Source organism: Loxodonta africana, chromosome 10 (assembly GCF_030014295.1).
Source record: "Loxodonta africana isolate mLoxAfr1 chromosome 10, mLoxAfr1.hap2, whole genome shotgun sequence".
Classification (NCBI taxonomy): Eukaryota; Metazoa; Chordata; class Mammalia; order Proboscidea; family Elephantidae; genus Loxodonta; species Loxodonta africana.
Genome location: NC_087351.1, coordinates 20,733,790 through 20,757,886, shown reverse-complemented (window position 1 = coordinate 20,757,886; position 24,097 = coordinate 20,733,790). Strand labels below are relative to the sequence as shown.

General features: G+C 39.0%; 1 protein-coding gene across 1 annotated transcript in view; it reads right to left on the bottom strand.

The window, feature by feature from the left end:
• The window catches only part of DPH6 (diphthamine biosynthesis 6), a 214,241-nt gene that overhangs the window by 17,718 nt on the left and 172,426 nt on the right, over positions 1-24,097 (bottom strand). The window contains exon 7 of the mRNA XM_010598317.3: positions 2,355-2,449. Coding sequence (XP_010596619.1) covers positions 2,355-2,449 — 95 coding nt within the window. The remainder of the gene's footprint in view (positions 1-2,354; positions 2,450-24,097) is intronic.

Sequence of the window (24,097 nt, the reverse complement as noted above, 5' to 3'; positions counted from 1 at the left end):
AGTTAAACTTTGCTATGTAACCTCACATTTACACACATATGTAAAGTAGAACTATCACACATCCATACTGATTTTTCAATTACCTACCTTTACATGAATACATACTCTCATACGTGCACACTCCACATACAAGCACGTTAACATATGCATGCTTACTCACGCCAATGACACCTACATCCATTTTCCATTGTCCTCACCTACTTGTATTTTCTACCTTTTAAGGCACAACAGTACAGAGCACCACAACATGGCACTCAGCAGTGAGGAGGAAACAAGCAAGTACTTTACCTTACCTCCCTTCTAACAGCTGTCCTGTAAAAAAAAAAAAAAAAAAAAACCGCTGTCCTGTATCACCTGGGAATTCATTTCATCTCATTGACTATGTCCCTTGTATTTAAAAATTTGTACACAGTGACCTTCGTTTTTATTATGGTAGAGATGCAAGGGATATACTTAGCATCAGAATTAGATTGGTGGTTAACTAATAATGAATAAGGGGGGAATGAAAAGACAGGGCTTCCTCTGTGCTCTCCAGTACACACCCACATGTTATCACTTATCACAGACTGCTGATGTGCCTGTCAGTCTCTCCTGGACATGGAAACTCCTACAGAGCAGGCAGCAGCTTGCAGAGTTCTACCCACATAACTGGCCTCAATAAATGATTACTCAGCTGGACTGAACTGAACAGCTCATTTTGGCACTGGAAGGTTTTAATACACCTTCCCTAGCACTCCTCTTTTAACAGCACGACGAGTTCCCTCGTGTCATTGTCCGGGTGTGGCCTCAGTTTCCTTGTCTGCAAAATGAAGAGGCTGAAAAAGATTCATTTTGCAGGTCTACAGTACTATGCTAAACAGGACTTTTGGTTATGGAGCATAATGCAGTGCATGTCTTAGAATACTGCGTTGTGAATTAAGACTCCGGATGTTCTAGTACCTCAAGTCTCCAGGCAAATGGGAAAATTACTATGCTTTGAAATTTTCTTTCTCTTATTGTTGTACTTTTTTCCCCCTAATTTGGTGAGTCCCATATTAACAAGCGAATATATTGCAAGTTTCCCATTATACTATAATTTCACCCTAGAGTGCAAATCATTTATTGAACAGCCAAACAATATTACTTCATAGAAGTAATGGCTCATGCATACTTCATCATGAATCACTTTGGGATCATCTGGGCCAGAAGTAAAATTTCCCACCTAGAAACTTATTATTATGACTCTTTTTATTTACCACCTTGTACGGCAACAAACAACAGCAACATAACTATTGACAGATGTGTTTTCATCCCACCCCTTTGAAAGCTAGAACTATCTTTGACATTGGTGATGCCCAGTGGAATGCTCTGGGCGTAATAGGTACTTGATAAATATTTGCCAAATATATCATTATTGTAAGATTATTATTAATGACAAGAAAGTTAGAGTGACATGAAGGAAACAAGACTGCGTGAACACTGTTAATATGGTAAGGAAAATGACTTGCTTATGTTTCACTAGATAAATGTATATTTTAGGAAATTCACTTAAGGTTGTCCTAATTTTCTTATACCACCCCTTCTCCCATTATTAATATGTACAAAGAAGTTGGCTCATAGTGTTGAAAATATAGGAGCTGCCCATTCAAGACAGATTTCAATCTCTCATCAGATAAGGTTTTTGAAATCAAGTATAATTCTGACGATCTTTTCCAAGAAGCAGACAAGCTTAGGAAAAGCAGATAAAGTGCTCTCTTAGCATACAAGAAGAGCTACATAAATTAGAGCACGGGTAATAACGTAACGAACTGAAGAAAAGTTCCTGTTTTTCCCCACACTAATTTTAACAATTTATGGCAAAGAAATTACGCCAGTCACCATAAACTGAATTCATTTGAAACTAAGTTTATATGTAAAAAATAACCCCAAATAATTGAAGAGAAATGTTGAGTGTTACCATTCTAAGGGGTTAAAGCCAAGAAAAAGGAAAAAGAGGACGGATGTAATGGAACCCACAGGCTACTGATGTGGCAGTTTATCAAATGTAGCTGTAATGAAAGATAAATAATACAGGCAATTCACACTTCATGAAAGGATAAAAGTGTCAGTGTGTAGGTACCAGTTTTACTGCAGGCCATAATCAGCAAGTAAACCAAAGTGCAATGTCTAAAAAGTTTACAACCTTCTACGAAGGCCTCCTCTTGTCAGGTATTGATTTAGGTATTCGGACGACTTCACCAGTATTAAACAAATTGAGTGTTTGTGAACTGAGAGGACGTGTTCTATTTCTCCCAACAAAAGTTGCCTCAAGGTTAATGTTAAGTTGCTTCCATCACTTAAGTTTAAGGAACAGGAAGAATGAAACGGTATCTTACACAATTATTTTCTTCTTAAATAGAGGGCAATCCAAAGTGAACGTTTCATATTCTCCACCTTCTCCACAAACATGGACTCCGTACTTCTCAGAAAGCTGAAAAAAGGGGAAAAAAGGAACAGGGAACTTAGACACCAAGAATGCTCACTTAACTTGCATTAGTTTGTCCTGAAAAAAATATCCATTCAGGAAGTTTTAATTCCAAAACTGACTGCAAGCTATAGGAAAATCACTTTATCTATCTGTTTAAAAGATGTGTTCAAAGCCATTTCAAAAATGGTATCATAAGGCACAGGATTTTTAATAATCCCAAGACTCTTATAAAAAGCTGAAAGGGACCAACATTTTTGTATATAATGAGAAGGCTATGAATTATAGGAATAACACTAGCTTTAGATTCAGAGGCAGGCTAAAGAGGAAAGGAACTAAGTCATTACATAGTAAATGGGAATGTATGTAGCCAAATTATGTCCCTCCCCTTTTTGACCCATTTACGGGGGGGAGGGAATATGTTTTGTTTAGGGAGTTTCTCAGCAACACAGAAAAAGCAACTCAAGGCCTTTCCCGTGAACAAAAAGAAGTCACAGAGTCACAGATATAGTTACTATGCACGAGGTCATTACTATTATGAGGCTTGCAAAAGTACTGAGAGCTAGTGAAGTTTCAGTGCTGTAGACGAGCCTTCCCCATTTCCCACGGCCGTTGAGTCAATTCCCACTCATAGTGACACTATAGACAGGGCAGAACTGCCATGTAGGGTTTCCAAGGCTGTAAATCTTTATGGAAGTGGACTGCCACATCTTTCTCCTGTGGAGCAGCTGGTGGGTTTGAATCACCAACCTTTTGGTTTGCAGCCAAGCATTTAACCACTGCACCACCAGCGTCCCTCCACACAAGCTATAAAAAAACCAAAAAAAAACTAAACTCGTTGTCGTCAAGTCAATTCCTACTCACAGCAACTCGACAGGACAGAGCAGAACTGCCCCAAAGAGTTTCCAAGGAGCACCTGGTGGATTCGAACTGCTGACCTTTTTGATTAGAAGCCATAGTACTTAACCACTACGCCACCAGGGTTTCCAGACAAAAGGTCTAATTCCAGGCTTTCCAAAACCCAAAAACCAAGCCCATTGCCATTGAGTCGATTCCGACTCATAGCAACCCTATAGGACAGGGTAGAACTGCCCCACAGAGGTTTCAAGGAGCGCCTGGTGGATTCGAGCGCCTGGTGACCTTTTGGTTAGCAGCCGCAGTACTTAACCACTACACTACCAGGGTTTAATTCCAGGCTTTAGGAAGGTCTAATTCCAAGAAAGGTTGGGGTTGCCTTGTAAAGTTGTTTGATCAAAACTGAAATTAAAAAAAAAACAAACAAAAGCAAGCAGTCAAAAACTCCCTTATTTGTATTTGATATAAGCTATATTATTCAAATAATCTAGATACTGAAAGTAAACAATCCATTTGATTCTTCCATGCCTGGAAATTTGTGCCAGGGGAGCATTTTCCCTGGGTGTGTCATAGATAAGACTCTTTCTGCTTCCCTGTTGACACTTTATCTCTATGATTCCATCTCTTCAATTCCGAATTTCACAGCTCTTCCTGCTTTCAGCCTCTCCTAGCCCAAAGTCCTCCTAGCCCAAAGGAAGAGTGATTTCTTTGACGTTCTATTACTCTGTTATTGTCAGTCCTGGGACTATAGCCTAAGTCCTTTAGTTTACCTGCATGGTTATGTATTTACTTACGTGATTATTTTTGTAGTTGTGCTACCATTCAGAATCCAAGCATGCATCTATGAGAATTCTACGGCTCCCCACAAGAATCAGTAGTAAAGTGAATGGCACTATAAGTAAACCAAAAAAAAAAAAACCAAACCCAGTCCTGTTGAGTCGATTCTGACTCATAGCGGCCCTATAGGACAGAGTAGAACTGCCCCATAGAGTTTCCAAGGAGTGCCTGGCGGATTCGAACTGTCAACCTTTTGGTTAGCAGCTGTAGCACTTAACCACGATGCCACCAGGGCACTATAAGTAGATTCCATTAAAGCCAAACAGCAAGAAAAGTAAGGGAAAGAAAACTGGGTGGCATTTTCTATAGAAGCTCACAAGAGCAAGGTAGGTAAATTTTCATACTGTTGGGTCATGAAGTAGAGAATCAGCAAAGCAGAATTATGGGAGTTGCTCCTTACAGGAGCAGAAAAAGAGAACAGATTACCATACTAAACCAGATTAAATTAATATCTGTTTTGCAATAAAAAATGTAGGGATATTAACAGGATACAGATTTCCAGGGTGTTTCCTTGTACTGCCAGCTAGCTAATGCCTGTCCCTTTCTATTCTCTGCTGATCTCCTATTTTTTAGTCTTCTCATTTCAATAACTTTCCACCAAGTGAACTGTTATGGATTGAACTGTGCTCCCACAAAATATGTGTCAATTTAGCCAGGTCATGATTTCCAGTATTGTGTGTTTGTCTTCATTTTGTGATCTGATGTAATTATCCTCCACTTTGTGATTTGTTGTAGATCCTAACTTCTGCCTGTGGTTATATCTCATTTGTGAATAGGTTATTTTTTTTATATTAATGAGGCAGAATTATGGTATGTTAATAAGGATTAGGTTATGTTTGTTATGTTAATGAAGCAGGAGTAGAGCATATTTTGAGTCAACCTCTTTTGAGATATAAAGAGATTAAACACGCAAGTCAGCAAGCAGACAAGGGGGAAGGGAGATGCCAAGCCACATGAAGATCACCCAGGAGCAGACGCTCAGGAGAGACAACGACCTTCCTTCAGAGCCACCAGACAGAGAAAGACTTCCCCTAGAAATGGTACCCTAAATTTGGATTCCTAGCCTCCTAAATGCTGAGAGAATAAATTTCTGTTTGTTAAAGCCACCCACTTGTGGTATTTCTGTTATTTATTTATTTATTTATTTTTTCACTTTAATGGCCAGTTTCTTTTTATGGGGAGTATACCTTCTTTTTTTTATACCTTATCAAGGAGCTCTGGTGGTACAGCGGTTAAGAGCTATGGCTCTTAACCAAAAGGTCGGCAGTTCGAATCCACTAGCCACTCCTTGGAAAACCTATGGGGCAGTTTTACTTTGTCCCATTAGGTCACTGTGAGTTGGAATCTACTTGATGGCAATGGGTTTGGGTTTTGGTATACCTTATCAAAGGAGCCCTGGTAGCACGGTGGTTAAGCACTTGGCTGCTTAAACAAAAAGTCAGTTTGAGCTCACCGGCTGCTTGGAAACCCTATGGGGTAGCTCTACTCTGTCCTATAGGGTTGCTAAGAGTCAGAATCGACTCAATGGCAGCGGGTTTGATTTGGTTTGGGTATACTTTATCAATTATTAGCTTCCTTATATTACAAAATATTGTTTCATTGAAGCTTTATGTAATTTCTGCAATCCACCACCAAAGATTAATAATTTTTTTAAAAATTCAGATCGGCATGTTCTTATACTGAAATGGCTCTATCAGTCCCTAGTAAAAATAATGTAGGTTGTTATGTTAAACAAACATATTGCCATCATAAAAATAATAATATATTCAAGACAGAATTCACTAAATTCTTGATGTACAGTCCAGTGATATTTTCAATTCATATAAAACAGTCCCCCAACATACATTCAAACAGTTCTTCAACAAATATTTATTGAACAGTGATTATTAGCCAGACCTTGCTGGATGATGAAGATTTAACAATAAGATAATATCCCCAGTCTCTTGAAAAAAAAAAAAAAACTAAAAAACAAACCCATTGGCATCGAGTTGATTCTGATTCATAGCCACCCTACAGGACAAAGCAGAACTGCCCCATAGGGTTTCCAAGGAGCAGGTGGTGGATTTGAACTGCTGACCTTTTGGCCTGTAGTCAAGCTCTAAAACAAGTGCCACCAGGGCTCCAAACTCACTCCATTTTACTTTCCAACACTACAAAATAATGATGAAATAATTACGTTGCCTGAATAGATGATTATGCATGATCTCTTCTCTTTCCTCCTATTACTCGTTCGTTAGCATGAACACACAGATTCCAAGTCAAGAAGTTTGGATAAAAAGTCAGGGGGTTTCTATGGCTGAGAAACAAAGAAATCTGATTATGAATACTTAGGATGTTTTTTGCAGTCCCTCTAAACTCTACTATTCAAGCTGTAATGGACGTAAGCATTCAGAGAAAAATCCATCTTTACTGGCTGTGATGGAGTTCACTGTGTCCTCTACAAGTATGTATTGGAGTCCTGGCCCCTGTAACTGTGGATGTGATCCTATTTGGAAATAGGGGTTTCTTTTGTTATGTTAAGGAGGCCACACCAGAGTTGGGTAGGTCCTAAAACTAATCAGTTTTGAGATACAAAAAGAGCAAAAGAGACACAGAAGCCCATACAGGAGGAGACAACAAACACTGTGTGAGGATCCATCTACAAGCAAGGGAATGACAAGGATTACTAGTGGACACCAGAAACCAGGAGAGGTGCCCACAGAAAGAAAAGAATGGCAGAGGACCTGATTTAGTCTTTGAGCCTCTAGAACTGTGAGAAAATAAATTTCTGTTCTTTAAAGCTGCCCATGTGTTGTTATTTCTATTATGGCAGCACTAGGAAACTACGACATGGCTGTTTGTTAGCTAATTCCAAGGCCTTTGGATGTCTTGAGAGACCCCTGTCAAGAAACAAAGCATACACTAGCCTTTTGCCAGACACTTCCTTGAATGAATATTCTGCTAAAACACAGCAAAATTTTTGTAGCACAAAAGCATGTGATAAAAAGGGCCAGTTTAGGTAGGTGAAGAATTCAGATGTATACATTCTAGAGACATATTTTTGTTGTAGAACCTTCAATTTCCTTTTCTAAAACCTGTAGGTCAGTCTCAGTAATGTCTACACTGCTCACAGAAAAGCAGAAACTTTATTTCTAACATGTCTCAGGCCTGTCTCTGGATTTAACTCAAACCTGGCATTAATCATTCCAAATAGTTTTTATAGTAGGGTCACTATCAGTCAGAATCAACTTGATGGCAATGGGTTTGGTGTTTTTTTTTTTTATTTTTCTTCAGTAAGTTCTTTTATCAGCATCATAGTCATTAAAAAATACTAAATAGCTCATATGTGGCTCTTATTTCGGAAGTCTATCAGTTTCTAAATTTCTTAGACTCTCTCAGAGTGTGTTCCTAGCAGCATCTAGCATACAGCACTCAAGGACTGACTGGCTATCCTCCCCATGGTCCAAAACCCTTGCATGCTCCCAGAAAAGGGCCCGACTGACATGCACTGACAGGCCTAATATGAACCAGGAACACGAGCCACTCCTGAACAGAATTAGCAAGTAAAAGGGAGGAGAAAGTACTGACTTCTTTTTAGAGAAATAGAATATAGGACAAAAACATGGGAGATGGTAGAGAGTAGGGAAAAATAAACAGAAACACCCTTCCCTACTACAAATCCTCTATTTTTGGAGATCCTAAAATGCTGAATAAAATTCACACCTGATAGTGTTTTTAGTATCTCATTAGCCACCAAACCAGTGATGTCACTAATGCTATTGTTTCACAACTATCTAAATTGTTCTATGTTCTCTTTTAGATAAAATTGTTAGAGAAGGGGAACACTGGTTTGCAGGTAACTATATACTGTTAAGATAAGCTTTGTAACAAATATTTTGAAGATGTGGCTGACTTAGGTCATTTCATAGCTTTATAAGAATGCCTTAGAGTCTGAGCATTTTAAAAGTAAATTTATAGAAAATGTAAGAAAATTACTCAAACAAGTCATTTTTATGGCATACTGATTTACATAAACACGTTGCTGTTAGATGCTATCGAGTTGGTTCAGACTCAGAGTGACTTTACGTACAACAGAATGTAACACTGTCAGGTCCTGCACCATCCTCACAATTGTTATGCTTGAGCCCATTGTTGCAGCCACTGTGTCAATCATCTTGTTGAGGGTCTTCCTCTTTTTCAGTGATCCTCTACCTTACCAAGCATGGTGTCCTTCGCCAGGGACTGGTGTCTCCTGATAACATGTCCAAAGTACCTAAGACGAAGTCTTACCACCCTTGATTTCAAGAAGCATTCTGGCTGTACTTCTTCCAAGGCAGATTTTTTTTTTTTTAAATTGTGCATTAAGTGAAAGTTTACAAATCAAGTCAGTCTCTCTTACAAAATTATATATATTAAAAAAAAAACCAAATCCATATACACCTTGCTAAAAAAAAATCCTAATTGCTCTTCCCCTAATGAGACAGCTCTCTCCTTTCCCCTATTCTCTCTTTTTGTGTCCATTCCACCAGCTTCTAACCCACCTACCCTCTCATCTCCCCTCCAGATAGGAGATGCCAACATAGTCTCAAGTGTCTACTTGATCCAAGAAGGTCATTCTTCACTAGCATCTTTTTCTATCCCATTGTCCAGTCCAATCCGGAGGTTCTCATCCTCCAGTAATTCCAGGAAGGCACTTTCATTTAGAAGATCCCTTGATTCTTTATTTTGAGAGCTTGTTGAGGTGATCATGGTCTGTTTCTTTATGTGACTTGATATTGACTGCTGTTTCTGAGCCATCTATAAGTTATTGTATTAGTTTATCTTATGTTTGCTTACTGTATCATAGGTCCTTGCTTTGTTTTGTTTTGATATGCCCAAATGGGTTGCTTGAGTGAGCTAGCTTGATTATTTTCACCTTTGGAGCTCTGACATCCTGTCCCCAGATGCCTAGAGCTGTTATCAGGTATATCAGTCTAGGAGTCCATTCACTTTTCTTGTATGGTCTCAGCTCAGGTGTTCAGGTAGCTGACCATAAAGTGTATGGTATAGGCTCTGTCCTACAGTCTTAGAGGGGCAGGGGTGATTGGTGTAGGTACCGGTATCTGATTGCAGTAGGGGGTCACGCTCTGACATCCCCCAAGTGTCTCTGAGGAAAGTGTGTCCCTGTTCCCTAGAGCGTATAGGTAGGCGGGTTCTGCAGATGGACCATGGGCACCCAATGTTTTTGGTTGTAAGGACTGGGAGGTACTGGTTATCCTAGGACCCTGGTTGCAGTGGCTGGGTAACCTGAGTGAAGCCACCAGTTCTTAGGCCCCTGATGTGGGTAGGTGAAGACCCTATTTAATAGGCAAAGCAGTGCCGAACATCAAACACCCACCTCTCTACTGCACAGCTGAAACAGTTGTAGTCTGCCAACAAGGGCCTATTCTCCTGAAATAGAACCACACAGGTCCATGCAGGGGGGAAAGGCGCTCAAAGTCCACAGATCATTTATGCCTGGACAGGAGCCGGTTCTGTCCTGAGCTCCCCTGGTTAGTGGAGCTGGCAAATTATCTTTTCCCCCAATTGCAGACTTATTTCTTCTCCAGGGCCTGGAGGATGGCTCCAGGTGCTCAACAGGGCCTATCTCAGGCCCAAGGAAATGAACAGCCACTGAAGCCTGAAGCTGGCTTGCGGGTGGGGGGTGTGGTAAAATATACGCAAGTACTTAGCTTTTGCTGAGTGCACCGCTCTTCTCTGGTTCCAGAGGTATGAGTAGGCCATGTGGCTGGCTGCTTCTCCCTGAGGAAACTGCAGCCGGGGGGTAGTACCATCCCACCGCAGCTGCTCCCGGGAATGGTGCCTGAGGGCTCCCTGTGATTCAGGTCCAGTAACTCCTCTCTGCTTCTGAACAGTTTCTTCCTCCCCCTGCCCCTCACTTCATTTTCTAACCTTCCCTTTGATGTCCAGGGATCCTATCTTGTCAAAATATACTTGTTTCACTTGTTTTTTTGGGTCTTTGTTGTAAGAGGGCTCATTGGAAGTGTCTGTCTATTCCATCATCTTGGCCTCGCCTGCTTCCAAGGCAGATTTGTTCGTTCTTCTGGCAGACTGTGGTATATTCAATGTTCTTCACCAAAACCATAATAAAGGCTTCAATTCTTCTTCAGTCTTCCTTATTCATTGTCCAGCTTTCACATGCATATGAGGCAACTGAAAACACCATGGCTTGGGTCAGGCACACCTTAGTCCCCAAAGTGACATCTTTGCTTTTTAACACTTTAAAGAGGTCTTTTGCAGCATGTATGCCCAATACGATACATTGTCTGATTTCCTGACTGCTGCTCCCATGGGTGTTCATTGTGAATTCAAGTAAAACTAAATCCTTGACAACTTCAATCTTTTCTGTTTATCATGACGCTGCTTATCGGTCCAGTTGTGAAGATTTTTATTTTCTTTATGTTGAGGTGCAATCCATACTGAAGGCTGTAGTCTTTACTGATATTCATCAGTAACTGCTTCAAGTCCTCTTCAATTTCAGCAAGCAAGGTTGTCTCATCCGCATATCGCAGGTTGTTAATATGTCTTCCTCCAATCCTGATGCCATGTTCTTTTTCATATGGTCCAGCTTCTCAGATTATTTGCTTAACACACAGATGAATAAGTATGGTGAAAGGATACAACCCTGACACACAGCGTTTCTGACTTTAAACCACTCAGTATCCCCTTGTTCTGTATGAACTACTGCCTCTTGGTGTATATACACGTTCCTCATGATTAATAATTAAGTGTTCTGGAATTCTTATTGTTCACAGTGACATTCATATTTATAATAATTCCATTTGAATGCTGATTATTGAATTGAAAAGGTTAGGGGCTTTATTATTTCCCTATTTAAATTTTTAGCCCTTTAAAAATTCAAAAAACTAAAGTTCTGAGAATTTCTTGTTAAATAAAGATTTTTCATCTTTTAAACCAGTCTCATTTATCTGTTATTAATCTTACAACTGAAAAACAACACAAAAACTATGGCCTAACCAAATTGATACATATCTTGGGGGGGCACAATACAATCCATGGCATTCTACTCTTTGGCTCCCCAAAATTAATGTCTTTGCCACATGCAAAACACATTCACCCCATCATATCATCCCAAAAGTAATCATCTAAATCAAATATATGTGAGACTAGGAGTATTCCATCCTTGGGCAAAATTCGTATTCATCTGTGAATGTGTGAAATCTAGAATCGTGGTAGAACAGGCACAAGGCAGACAAATGGGAGAAACTGGAGAGAAAGAAGAGATGTCAGGCACCAGGAAGTCCAAAACCCAGCAGAACAACTGACATTATAGGCTCGAAAATAATCCTCTGTTATCTGACAGCATCTAGGCAGTAGCCTAGCACTCTAAACTCTGGGTGTTAGCCATGCTTTCCGGATTCTTAGTGGAGACCCCTTCGCCCTGGGTTTCAGCTCCAACTTTCAGGCCCACTGGAAAGGCAACTCTGATCCCGGAGACCACGAACCCACCCTTAGAAACTGTTGAGGCCTTGGCCCCACCCGCTGCGACAAAGGCAGCTCTGCTTCCCTTGTTCCTTCCAACAGTTCTGCTGATCTCTGATTTGCTCCAGGGATGACTTCTTTCTTTTCTTGAAGGACAACATATGTAGCTCCTTTGACCTGTTTCCAGTCTGTAGAATTCCAAGAGACAAACAGCTTTCTCTCCTTTCTTCCTTTCTCTGTTCCCTTCAGTCTAAGCTTATGGGTTTTCTGCTGTGGTAGTTGGTTAGGTCCATCAGTCACAGGCTTAATCTCTTTAACAAATGTTTGTGTAGCCACATCCTTGTGAAAATTCTAGATCATATGTCCTTAGTTTGTACAAGAGAATTTTCCAGATCTTTAAGTTTTGTTTTTATTGTGCGTGGTTCATTTTTAGGGCCACCTTTTTCCTCTCACATTTTACTATAAGCCAAAGGAAAAACCATGTGGCTCCTTTAAGGTCTTGCTTAGAAATCTCCTCAACTAAATATCGAAGTTCACCACTTACAAGATCTACTTTCCACCAAACATTTGAACAAAATTCAGACAAGTTCTTTGCCACTGCATTAAAAACATCGCCCTTCCTCTATTTTCCAATTACATGTTCATCATTTTATTTTAAAGCCTCACCAGACGCACATTTAAAGTCCACATTTCTAGCAACATTCTGTTGCAGGAGCCATATATATTCTCTAAGATGAAAGACTTTGTCTGTAGTTCACACTTCCATCCAAGCCCTCTCCAGAATTGCCTTTGATGTCCATAACCTACGAACAGTCTCTTCAAGGCAATCTAGGCTTTTACTATTAAAAAAAAAAAAAACCCAGTGCGCTTTTACTATTAGGAACCTTAAAACTCTTCCAGCCTCTACCCATTACCCAGTTCCAAAACCAATTCCACATTTTAGGTATCTGTTAAAGCAGCGCCTCACCCCAACCACAAAATTTCGTCTTAGTTATCTAGTGCTGCTGTAACAGAAATATGACAAGTAGGTGGCTCTAACAAGTAGGAATTTATTCTCTCACAGTTTAGGAGGCAAGAGGTCCAAATTCAGGGCATCAGCTCTAGGGAAATGCTTTCTCTCTGTCAGCTCTGGGGGAAGGCTCTTATCTCAACATCTGTGGGCCTGGCATTCCTTGGAGATCTCCATGGCGCTTGGTATCAATCTTCCCCTGGGTCTGGGAGATTCTCAGTGCAGGGACCCAGGATACAAAGCACATGCTCCATTCCCAGCTCTTCTTTCTTGGTGATGGTGAGGTCCCTCCTTCTCTCTGCTTGCTTCTCTTTTTTCCTCTTGTTAAAATAAAAGGTGCGATTCAAGCAAGGGTATGACTTGAGTAAGGCGGTGAGGGCATGACTTCAATAAGGCTGTGACCTGAGTCACGCCCTTTAGTAAGGGCGTGACTCAGGATACATTCAACCTTAATCCTGCCTCAATAACAGAGAGATTTAGGATTTACAACACATAAAATGGAGGATAATCATACAATATCAAAATGGAGGGCAATTACATTGGATCACAAAATGGAAGAGAATACTGGGAATCAGGGCCTAGCCAAGACGAAGCATATTTTGGGGGGACACAATTCAGCCCATGACAAAAATAAAAAAATAAATCAAAATACACTTTACTCTCCACCTCCATCCAGAGAAAACCATGGGTTTATGAAAACTACCAAGATTTCATTTTATAAATGGTATGTTTAACACGCAAAATAATTTTACGCTGCATATATCCATTCATGGAGCCCTGGTGGTGCAGTGGTTAAGAGCTCAGCTGCTAACCAAAAGGTTGGCAGTTTGAATCCACCAGTCACTCCTTACAAATCCTGCAGGGCAGTTCTACTCTGTCTTATAGGGCCGCTATGAGTTGGGTAAGTTTTAAGCAGAAAACTGAACTAATGGTATTTGCATTTTACAAGAATCCTTCTGGTTACAGACTGGAGACTGAGCTGGAGGGGAACAAGTCTAGAAGCAGAAAGAACTGAGAAGTTACTGGAAGAATCTAGGCAAAGGTTAAAGTTTTCAGAGCTGGTAAGATAACAGAGGGAAGATATTTTGAGAGAGATTTTGAGACTGAGTAAGTTGATTAACTAAATGAGGGAGTGAGGGAAATTAAAAAAATTAACAAAAATTCCCAGCTTTCTGCATTGGGAAAATGGATGACGGTATGTTGTTTACTGGTATAGAGATCTGAGCAAGATTAACTAAATGAGGGAGTGAGGGAAATTAAAAAAATTAACAAAAATTCCCAGCTTTCTGCATTGGGAAAATGGATGACGGTATGTTGTTTACTGGTATAGAGATCTGAGCAAGATCAGCAGTTTGCTTGAAGAACCCAAGCCTTCTCCTTTTTAAACTTTATGTGGTATGTGACACCATTAATGCTTCAAATTTTTGTAATTATCTTCCTTAGCCTTCCATAATATCATATTTTCAAAGCTACCTCTGTGTTTCTCTGACTCCCTTCCCTCCTACTTCTCCTGAATTATAAATATCCCTTATGTTTCTCTACAACGGTTCTTCTCTCTCAATTTATTCCCACTGATAGCTCATGCACTCCATGGCTTCAAACATCACCTTTACACTATTCTGCTGCTGCTAATATTAATACTACTATTACTACTAATTAAAGACTAAATGCTTTATGCCTTAAGGATTAGGAAAACAATATAATTATTTCATTTAAGCCTCAAAACAACTTTTAAGAATAAAAAAAGCATACTTTCTGAAATCAGACTTAAGCTCAAATTCTAGTTCTGATATTTCCCAGCTGTGTGACTTTGGAAAAATCACCCTCTCAGTGATCCCTCATCTGTAAAATGTAAAATTCAATAGTCTCAACCTCATAGATTTGTTGGAGGATTAAATAAAACAATTCATGAAACGCACTTAGCACAGTATATTTACTAAGCACTTAATAAATACAGGCTTAACTGTAGATCAAGCCCGTATTGTCCCTGAGTGTCGCAAAAGGTTAATGTGCTTGGCTGCTAAACGAAAGGTTTGAGTTTACTCAGAGGTGCCTTGGAAGAAGCCTTGGCTATCTACTTCTGGAAATTAGCCACTGAAAACCCTGTGGAGCAGGGTTCTAGTCTGAACGTACATGGGGCCGCCATGAATTGGGGTGGACTCCACGGCAGCTCATGAAAACAAACTAACAAAAGCACACATATTATAGTGATGCATAGTGAAAGCAGCATTGCATAACTGGTAAAAGCACTGACTGGCTTTAGAGGCAGTCTATGGTTCAAATCCTGGCTCTGTCACTTTCTAGTTGTGTGATCTTGGGGTACATATATTCATTGAGGCTCAGACTGCTGATCTGTAAAACAGAGATGACAACAGAACCTACTTCATAAGAGAGCTATTTCCAGGAATAAAACTGTACAAGAGGAATGCCTAATGTACTGTCCAGTACATGACATATACTCAATAAAATGCCTTTGCCATGAGATCAGAAGAATTGGGTGGTGCCTGGCCACCATTACTGAATATTTTACTCAAAGATTCTATAGATGAATCCTGATCAAAAGGGGGAAAATGCAGAACAGAATTTCAAATTCTCATGGACTCCAGACTTCCCAGAGCCATGAAGGTTGGATGAATCTCTGAAACTACCGCCCTGAGGTAATCTTTAAATCTTAATCCAAAAATATTCCCTGAAGTCTTCTTAAAACCAAACAATAGTTTAGCTTAACTGGTAAAAAATGTCTGCCTTGAGCATTATGCTCTTTTAAGAACTATCTATATTGGACTAAATTGATAATAGCAACTCAAAAGATTAGATAGGAATTTTAGGGGGCCATGAATTTATGTTAACGGAGAAAGAACAATTCAGAAAAGGAGGGTGAGAATGGTTACACAACTCGAAGAATGTAATCAGTGTCACTAAATGGTACACGTAGAAACTGCTGAATTGATGTATGTTTTCCTGTGTATATTTTCTCAACAACAAAATAAATAAAAAAATTTAAATGGGTGTTAATTTTATTTATTTCCCATTCCAGAGGTGAAAACTAAATTGATTTGCAAAGGTCACAAAGCTTAGAACTAAACGTAACCAGGATTTAAAGTCGAGAGTCCTAATTCTTTTACAACATGCTGATAGATAACAAACCTTGATCTTTATCTTGAACATCTCAATTGTGCTTCAATCTCATAGTTTAAAAACATATGCCTTTTGGTTTATGTGTTATAATCTAAAATTCAGTATCTTTCAGACTAAGCTCATCAAGTTCTTTCTCATCCCTGTTCTCCTCTGCAGAAATAGATGCTTTCAGTCTCTCCAACATTTATGTGTGGACTAATCTTTGATCTTTCCTTCTCTCAGCTTCTGGCAATTTGGTGGCAATTTCTTTTCCATTTGTCCATCAAAATCTTTTATTCAGTTTTGTCCTCTCTGTCCATTCCTACTATCAGCAGCTTCATACTCTGAGCTCTTGCAGCTGTTTCTTATAAACAGCATCTTAGACTTTTTCATTTCCAATTTCTTCTCCTCCCAGTTCATGAATACTTTTGCCAGACTAAATTTCCTGAAATATCTTTTAATAATATAAATCTCTTTTCAATATCTTGTTATTTCCTACTCCAACTCACCTGGCCTGTCTCTCAAGGCCCTTCATGACTGGGATGCACGTTCCCACCACACCTGTTTCTTACTAACCAAACGACACCAACTCTGAGTTTCATTTAGACTAAGGTCCTCAATGACCCTGCGGGTCTTCATGCCAAGAAATTTTCATCCATATTGATTCACTTTATTGCCACCAGCCATGTAAATTTCACCCATTCTCCAATCAAGCTTAAATGCTAACCCTTGCATGATATTGTCCTTAGCTACTTTAGGGCATATAGCCTTCTGCCATCTTTTAGCTCCCAACTGCATTCAAAGTAAGTAGCAGTTGGCTTTATCTGATCCAATTATCAGGGTCCCCCTCCCACTTGCTAGACTCTAAAGTCCATCAAAAGCGCTAAGTCTCTGACTTATTTTGTACTCCTCATAGTAGCTGACACAGAACTAGGCACCTAAAAAGTCCTCACATATATTTATTATCCAATTCTATTAGTACCACATGGCAGTAAAACTAAGAGCTCATCTACAATACACACTCAGAGAGATGTGAAGGACTTGTTCAAAATCATATATTGGAATAGCCACTAACTATGGAGGACCTTTGCCACTTCCCTTTAAATATAACCACCAAGGGATAGTATTGCAGAGTCAAACTCCCTAAAGCACATCTTTAAGAATTTGACTTCTTCCCTCTTAAACCTTTAGTTACTCAATGTTTAGATCATTAAGTTTTTTTTATATCATTCAGAGCCTCTCACTATATTAGGGCTTCAAACTCCTTTTCAGCTTCATCTCATAGCACTCAAATTACACTCCAATCAAATGAGGGGAACCTCCAAAAATACCCCATGTTTTTCGTGCCTCAGGAATTAGTATAAACTATTCTCTTCCCCTGTTAACTGCCCAGCCAGTTAAAAATTCTATCTATCCTTCATGTCTATTATGGCCGCCAATTATCTCTGAGGTTATGCTGAACTCTCTCAACAACATGCATTTTTTTTCTTTGAAATTCCATGATACATATTTTGTACTTTATTAGAGGACACTGCAATGCACCATCAGACACTTTCACCAAAAATTCCACATATCTTTCTAACTCAGTATGTTCAAAGTTCAAAATCTCCCATCAAAGATGTTCTGCCTCCTCTTAGATTCCAAAGTCAAAGGTGTTTTCTTCCGTAAAGTTGGCCTCGCAGGCATCAAGCCTTACTAAATTCTTGTCTCTCACCCACAGATCAAATCAGTTTTGGTGAAATTCTCTTTCCCTTTTCTTTTTATTTAAGTGACAGGTAATTGGGATTTACAAATTGAGCTTGTGTCAAGCCCATAGGGAAGACAAGTTAACTTATAAAAGACTGGGCCTAAACTCTTATGAGGTAGGGAGTAATTAGAAAAGGAAGCCTGTATTTTTACACCCCTCTTGTGATACAAAGAGCCCTGGTGCGCAGTGGTTAAGAGCCACAGCAGCTAGCTAACCAAAAGGTCGGCAGTTTGAATCCACCAGCTGCTCCTTAGAAACCCTACAGGGCAGTTCTGCTCTGTCCTATATAGGGTCACTATGAGTTGGAATCAACTTGACGGGACCAGGTTTGTTTATATATGATTGAGACAAATGAAGAAAAGACAGGTAAATCTGCATATTCTAGAGCAGGAAGTCAATAAAAAATGCTAAAGTTGGGGGAAAAAAATAAAATAGTAATAGAAATGCGCTATTTAGAAACATGAAAATAAATATCAAAATAATGAGGTATAAGACATGGTGAAATGGGAGAAAGAAAAGACCGAGAAGTTGGTTTTGTACCAAGGTTTGCAGCACCAGTGAACAATCTGAACTTTCAAAACGTTTTGAAATATCACAAAAATTAGAATACTTTTTAAAAAATGGTTGCCATTTTAAATTTAATTATTAGAATACTGCTAATAAACATTTAAAGAACAGTCCTAGACCTTTAAAAATTTGATTCACTTTTTGTATTAAAATTTACCTCCTTTTTTTGAATAATGAGAAATGGTCCTGGGTTAAAAAAAAAAAAAAAGCACAAAAGATAAAATGGATTTAGAATCCACTGTTAACCTATCAGATGATAATTTTAGGAAGCTGCAGAAGTTTAAGAAGTAATGGTTAAAATTATTCCATAATTAATTTAGAATAATAAACATACACGCCTTAAAGCTGTTGTATTCTTTGACCCAGAAATTACATTCCTAGGAATTTAATCATAAAAAAAACCCAGAAATGTGCATGAAAATTTATTAGAATGATAATTATAACATTATTTATAATAATTTAGCCAATATTTTCAACAAAGGTAACTCATTTAAGAATTTAACAATGCATCCATATGTAGAATATGAATATGATAGACTATTTTTTTTTATATAGCCATTAATTAATGTATTTTCAAGATACATTGTTATTATGTGAGAAAATGAACATGGCATAATGTTAGGAGAAAAAAGAAGACAAAACTGTGTGTATAGTTGAACCTAATTATGTAATAACATATATACAACTAAGTGAACTTGTGTATAAACACACTCCCAGGACATAAACCAGCAGGGAATATACCACTATTTTACTGGTGTTCATTCTGGGGCACAACAGCTATGATGGAGCTCTGGTGACACAGTAGTTAAGATCTATGATGCTAACCAGAGGTCGGCAGTTCATATCCACTAGCTGATCCTTGGAAACCCCAAGGGGCAGTTCTAATCTACCCCACAGGGTCGCTGTGAGTTGGAATGGACTTGACAGCAACAGTATCTCCCAAATTTTTGGCAGTGGCCAGGTATTTTTATATCCTGTTTTTGTAATTAATCCTTAGCTGCCTTTTCCCCCACACACTTAGGCCACCATTCTAATGTGTTTAATTTGTATCTTTTGTTTATGGTCCTGCAAATGTATTGTTATTTTATGTGCCTGTTTTTTTTTTTTTTTTAATTTATTTAGATGTTGTTGTTCCCCCCGACCCCCCGCACTGTTGCTGCTATTTGTATATCTAAAACAAGCATACTTCGTTTTATTGCACCTCACAGATACCATGTTTTTTATGAATTGAAAGTTTGTGGCAACCCTGAGTCGAGCAAGACTGTTGGTGCCATTTTTCGAACAGCTTGCACTCACCTGGTGTCTCTGTGTCCCATATTGGTAGTTCTTGCAATATTTCAAACTTTTTCAGTATTATTATATCTGTTATGGTGATCTGTGATCAGTGGCCTTTGATGCTATTACTGTAATTGTTTTGAGGCATCACATACCTTGCCCATATAAGACGGTGAACTTAATCATTAAATGTTGCGTATGTTCTGACTGCTCCACCGCTGACTGGCCGTTCCCCCATCTCTCTCCCTCTCCCCAGGATTCTCTATTTCATGAGACTCAACAATACTGAAATTAGGCCAATTAAGAACCCTACAATGTCCTCTAAGTGTTCAAGTGAAAGGAAGAGTCGCATATCTCTTGCTTTAAATCAAAAGCTAGAAATGATTAAGCTTAGTGAGGAAGTCATGTCGAAAGCACAGACAGGCTGAAAGCTAAGACTTTTGTGTCAAACAGTTAGTCAAGTTGTGAATGCAAAGGAAAAGTTCTTGAAGGAAATTAAAAGTGCTACTCCAGTGAACACCCCCGAATGATAAGAAAGCGAAACAGCCTGATTGCTGATATGAGACAGTTTTAGTGGTCTGGATAGAAGATCAAACCAGCCACGACATTCCCTTAAGCCAAAGCCTAATCCACAGCAAGGCCCTAACTCTCTTCAATTCTGTGATGGCTGAGAGAGGCGAGGAAGCTGCAGAAGGAAAGTCTGAAGGTAGCAGAGGTTGGTTCATGAGGTTTATGGAAAGAAGCCGTCTCTATAACATAAAAGTGCAAGATGAGGCAGCAAGTGCTGCCACAGAAGCTGCGGCCAGTAATCAGAAGATGTGGTTAACGTACCTGATCGAAGTGGCCACACTAAACGACAGGGCTTCAACACAGACAAGACCGCCCTAGGCTGGAAGGAGCTGCCGTCTGGGACTTCACAGCTAGGGAGGAGAAGTCAACGCCTGGCTTCGAAGCTTCAAAGGGCAGGCTGACTATCGTTAGCAGTTAATGCAGCCGGTGACTTTAAGTTGAAGCCAGTGCTCATTTACCATTCTGAAAATCTTAGGACCCTTGAGAATTATGCTAAGTCTAGTCTGCCTGTGCAGGATACGGAACAACAAAGCCTGGATGACAGCACATCAGTTTACAACATGGTTTACTGAATATTTTAAGCCCACTGTTGAGACCTACTGTTCAGGAAATAAGATTGCTTTCAAAATATTCCTGCTCATTGACAATGCAGCTGGTCATCCAAGAGCTCTGATGGAGATGTTCAAGGAGATTAATGTTGTTTCATGCCTGATAACACAACATCCATTCTATAGCCCACAGATCAAGGAGTAATTTTGACTTGCAAGTCTTATTTCTTAAGAAACATTTTGTAAGGCTATAATGTTATGGCTGCCATAGACAGTGATTTCTCTGATATATCTGGGAAAAGTAAGTAAAAATCTTCTAGAAAGGATTCACCATTCTAGATGCCATTAAGAACATTCGTGATTCATGGAAGGAGGTCAAAATATCAACATTAACAGGAGCATGGAACAAGTTGATTTCAACTCTCCTGGATGATTGCGAGCGGTTCAAAGCTTCAGTGGAGGAAATAACTGCCATAAGTGGTGGAAATGGCAAGAGAACTAGAATTACAGGTGCAGCCTGAAGATGTGACTGAATTGCTGCCATCTCATGACAAAATTTTAATGGATGAGTTGTTGCTTCTTAGGGATGAACAGAGAAAGTGGTGTCTGAGATGGAATCTATTCCTGGGGAAGATGCTGTGAACGTTGTTGAAACGACAACAAAGGATTTAGAATATTACATAAACTTAGCTGATAAAGAAGGAGCAGGGTTTGAGAGGATTGACTCCAGTTTTGAAAGAAGTTCTACTGTGGGTAAAACGTTATGAAACAGCATCACATGCTACAGAGAAATCTTTCGTGAAAGGAAGAGTCACTCAAAAGAGCAAAATTCACTGTTGTCTTATTTTAAGAAATTGCCACAAACACCACAGCCTTCAGTAACCACCACCCTGGTCACTCAGCAGCCATCAACATCGAGGCAAAACCCTCCATCAGCAAGAAGATATGACTCACTGAAGGCCAGATGATGGTCAGTATTTTTTTAGCAACAAAGTATTTTTTAATATGGTATGTACATGTTTTTTAGACATGATGCTATTGCACACTTAACAGGCTACAGTATAAACATAACTTTCATATGTATTGGGAAACCAAAAAATTCATGTGACTCACTTTATTGCAATATCTGCTTTATTGGGATGGTCTGGAACTGAACCCACAATACCTCCGAGGTATGCCTATATGTTTTTCTAACTGCAGACTTATACTTCATGATTTGTACCTACCACATTTTAACTATTGCAGAGATAAACATCCATATTACCTCCAATAATCTCAATACCTGGGTAGTGCAAACAGTTAAGCACTCGACTACTAGTTGAAAGGTGGACAGTTCAAAACCACACAGGGGTGCCTGGGAAGACAGGCTTGGTGACCAGTTTTTAAAAGATCACAGCCTTGAAAACCCACACCTGTCAACAAATGGTGTTATCTAGCTTTCTATTTTTTGCCAAATGAACCGACACAAAGCAACAGCTCACTGTTGATTCAATTTGTCCTTCTCTGATTACTAATCAGTTCAAGTATTTCCTTACATCCACGTAAGATGTTTTGAGGCATTCTGTACCGGTTAGTGGTTGTCCAAAGCCTTTGCCTAATTTTATGTAAGGATTATCATTTTACATGTTGGCAATGCCAGTTAATAATTTCTTGACAGTTTTGACATTATTCCCATTATAGTATCTGGTCAGTTGTCTATACATCTTTAAAGAAGAAAAGTTTCAGAATTTTTCAACAAATGTGGTGAACTTAAAACAGTAAGCATTACTAACATTTATTGAGCACATAAAATGTGCCAGATACAAAGCTAAGCACCTTATTATAACATTCAATTGTTATAATTTCCATTATATACATGGGGAACTAACTAGACCAAGGTCTCGGGTAAGCAGTAGAGCCAGGGTTCACACCTGGGCATCTGGGTACACCTCTACTGATCACTGTCCCACACTGCCCCTTATCCTGTATGATCTGAATAAACTACGAAGACTACTCTTGCTTGCCCAAAAGTATCACCTTTTCTCCACATCCCTGCCAATAACCTGTCTACAGTGCTCAGAAGTAAATATTAATTTCTGCAAAAATAAAATTGAAAAATTCACTTAGTTTAAAAAATTTAACTCTTGGATATAGTGGCATATTAAAGCATTAGTATATTAGCTAAATCTGTTTACTACTATTAACAAATCACGTCCAAATCCCTGAAGCACAGGGCCCCACATTACACAAGGGGTGCATAAGGGCTCAACAAAATGGGTTCCTCTACTTAACCCTCCTTCTCCTACCCTCCCAGTTCAAGATTTACCTGTTTTCTCCCTTTCTTTTGTACTCCTTGACTATTCATGATAATTGTGTCAACAAGTTGAAAAATGGATATGTGATTGATCTTTCATCTCAGTTAATGAGGTTAATCACATTATTTATAAAAATTGTTAGCTGTAGGCATCCCCTTAATATCTGATTTGTCTTAGGCAATGATGAAGATGATAGGGCTCTAGGTAATTAAAAAGAAAATTCATACCACCTAAATGCAGAAAGGAGATAAAAGTTTGACAGACGATGGGTGACTCATTCTGTATGTATACACAAACTCTCAGACAACTGTTTGAGGCTCTAAGTGCGCGCACACACACACGCACGCACACACAAAGCAACAGAGGGGAAAAAAAATCTAGGTAGTATGAATTAAAACCCAGGTTGTGCTAGATAACTGTTATGAATGAGGTGAGAAACAAATTGCTAGATGCACAAAATTTCTCGAGCATTTCCTTTATGGAGAGCTCACGTACACATGGATTAGACTATGTAGAAGTTGGAGAAAAGATTAAAGGAAAAGACATTCTGACTATTTTGTATAATTTTCTGTAACTTTCAGGAAATAGAATTCCTATTCAAAATGTACACCTATCCACTAATATTCTTCCATCTCTTTTAGGGATTTTTTAAAATCATCCTGAGAATCTACTTGTCAAAACCAGCAGAGACAACCAAAGTCAAGTCCTAGAGTAAAATCTCTTCAAGCACTGCTTTCCTCTACTCCTCTAATCCCAATTACATGTATGATAAACTTCCATCCTTTGCATTCTTATACTCCTTTCTTCATTTTTTCATCCTGTTCTCCATTCTGGATATTTAGTTTACTAACTGCCTATTCAGCTATGGAAACTCTGGTGGCGTAGTGGTTAAGAATTCGGCTGCTAACCAAAAGGTCAGCAGTTCGAATCCACCAGGCGCTCCTTGGAAACTCTATGGGGCAGTTCTACTCTGTCCTATAGGGTGGCTATGAGTTGGAATTGACTCAACGGCAATGGGTTTGGTTTTTGTTTTGGTATTTGGCTATATCTAAACTACTGGCAAACCCATTCATAGTGTCTTAATTTCAGATATTATATTTTTTCAGTTCTAGCATTTCCATTTAGTTCTTTTTATAGCTTCCAATTCTTCCCAAAATATTCCATCTTCTCATCCAATTTATTGGACATATTATCCATAATTATTTTAAATTCTGTGTCTGATAATTTAACTATCTGGATATACTCTGGGACTGTTTCTATTGTCTGTTTTTCTCTTAGTTTTCAGTTATGTCACCCACTTTCCTGATATGCTTAGTAATTTTTGATTATTGAAAATGGTGTGAAAAATTGAAAAATGTTTTAGAGATAATGGAG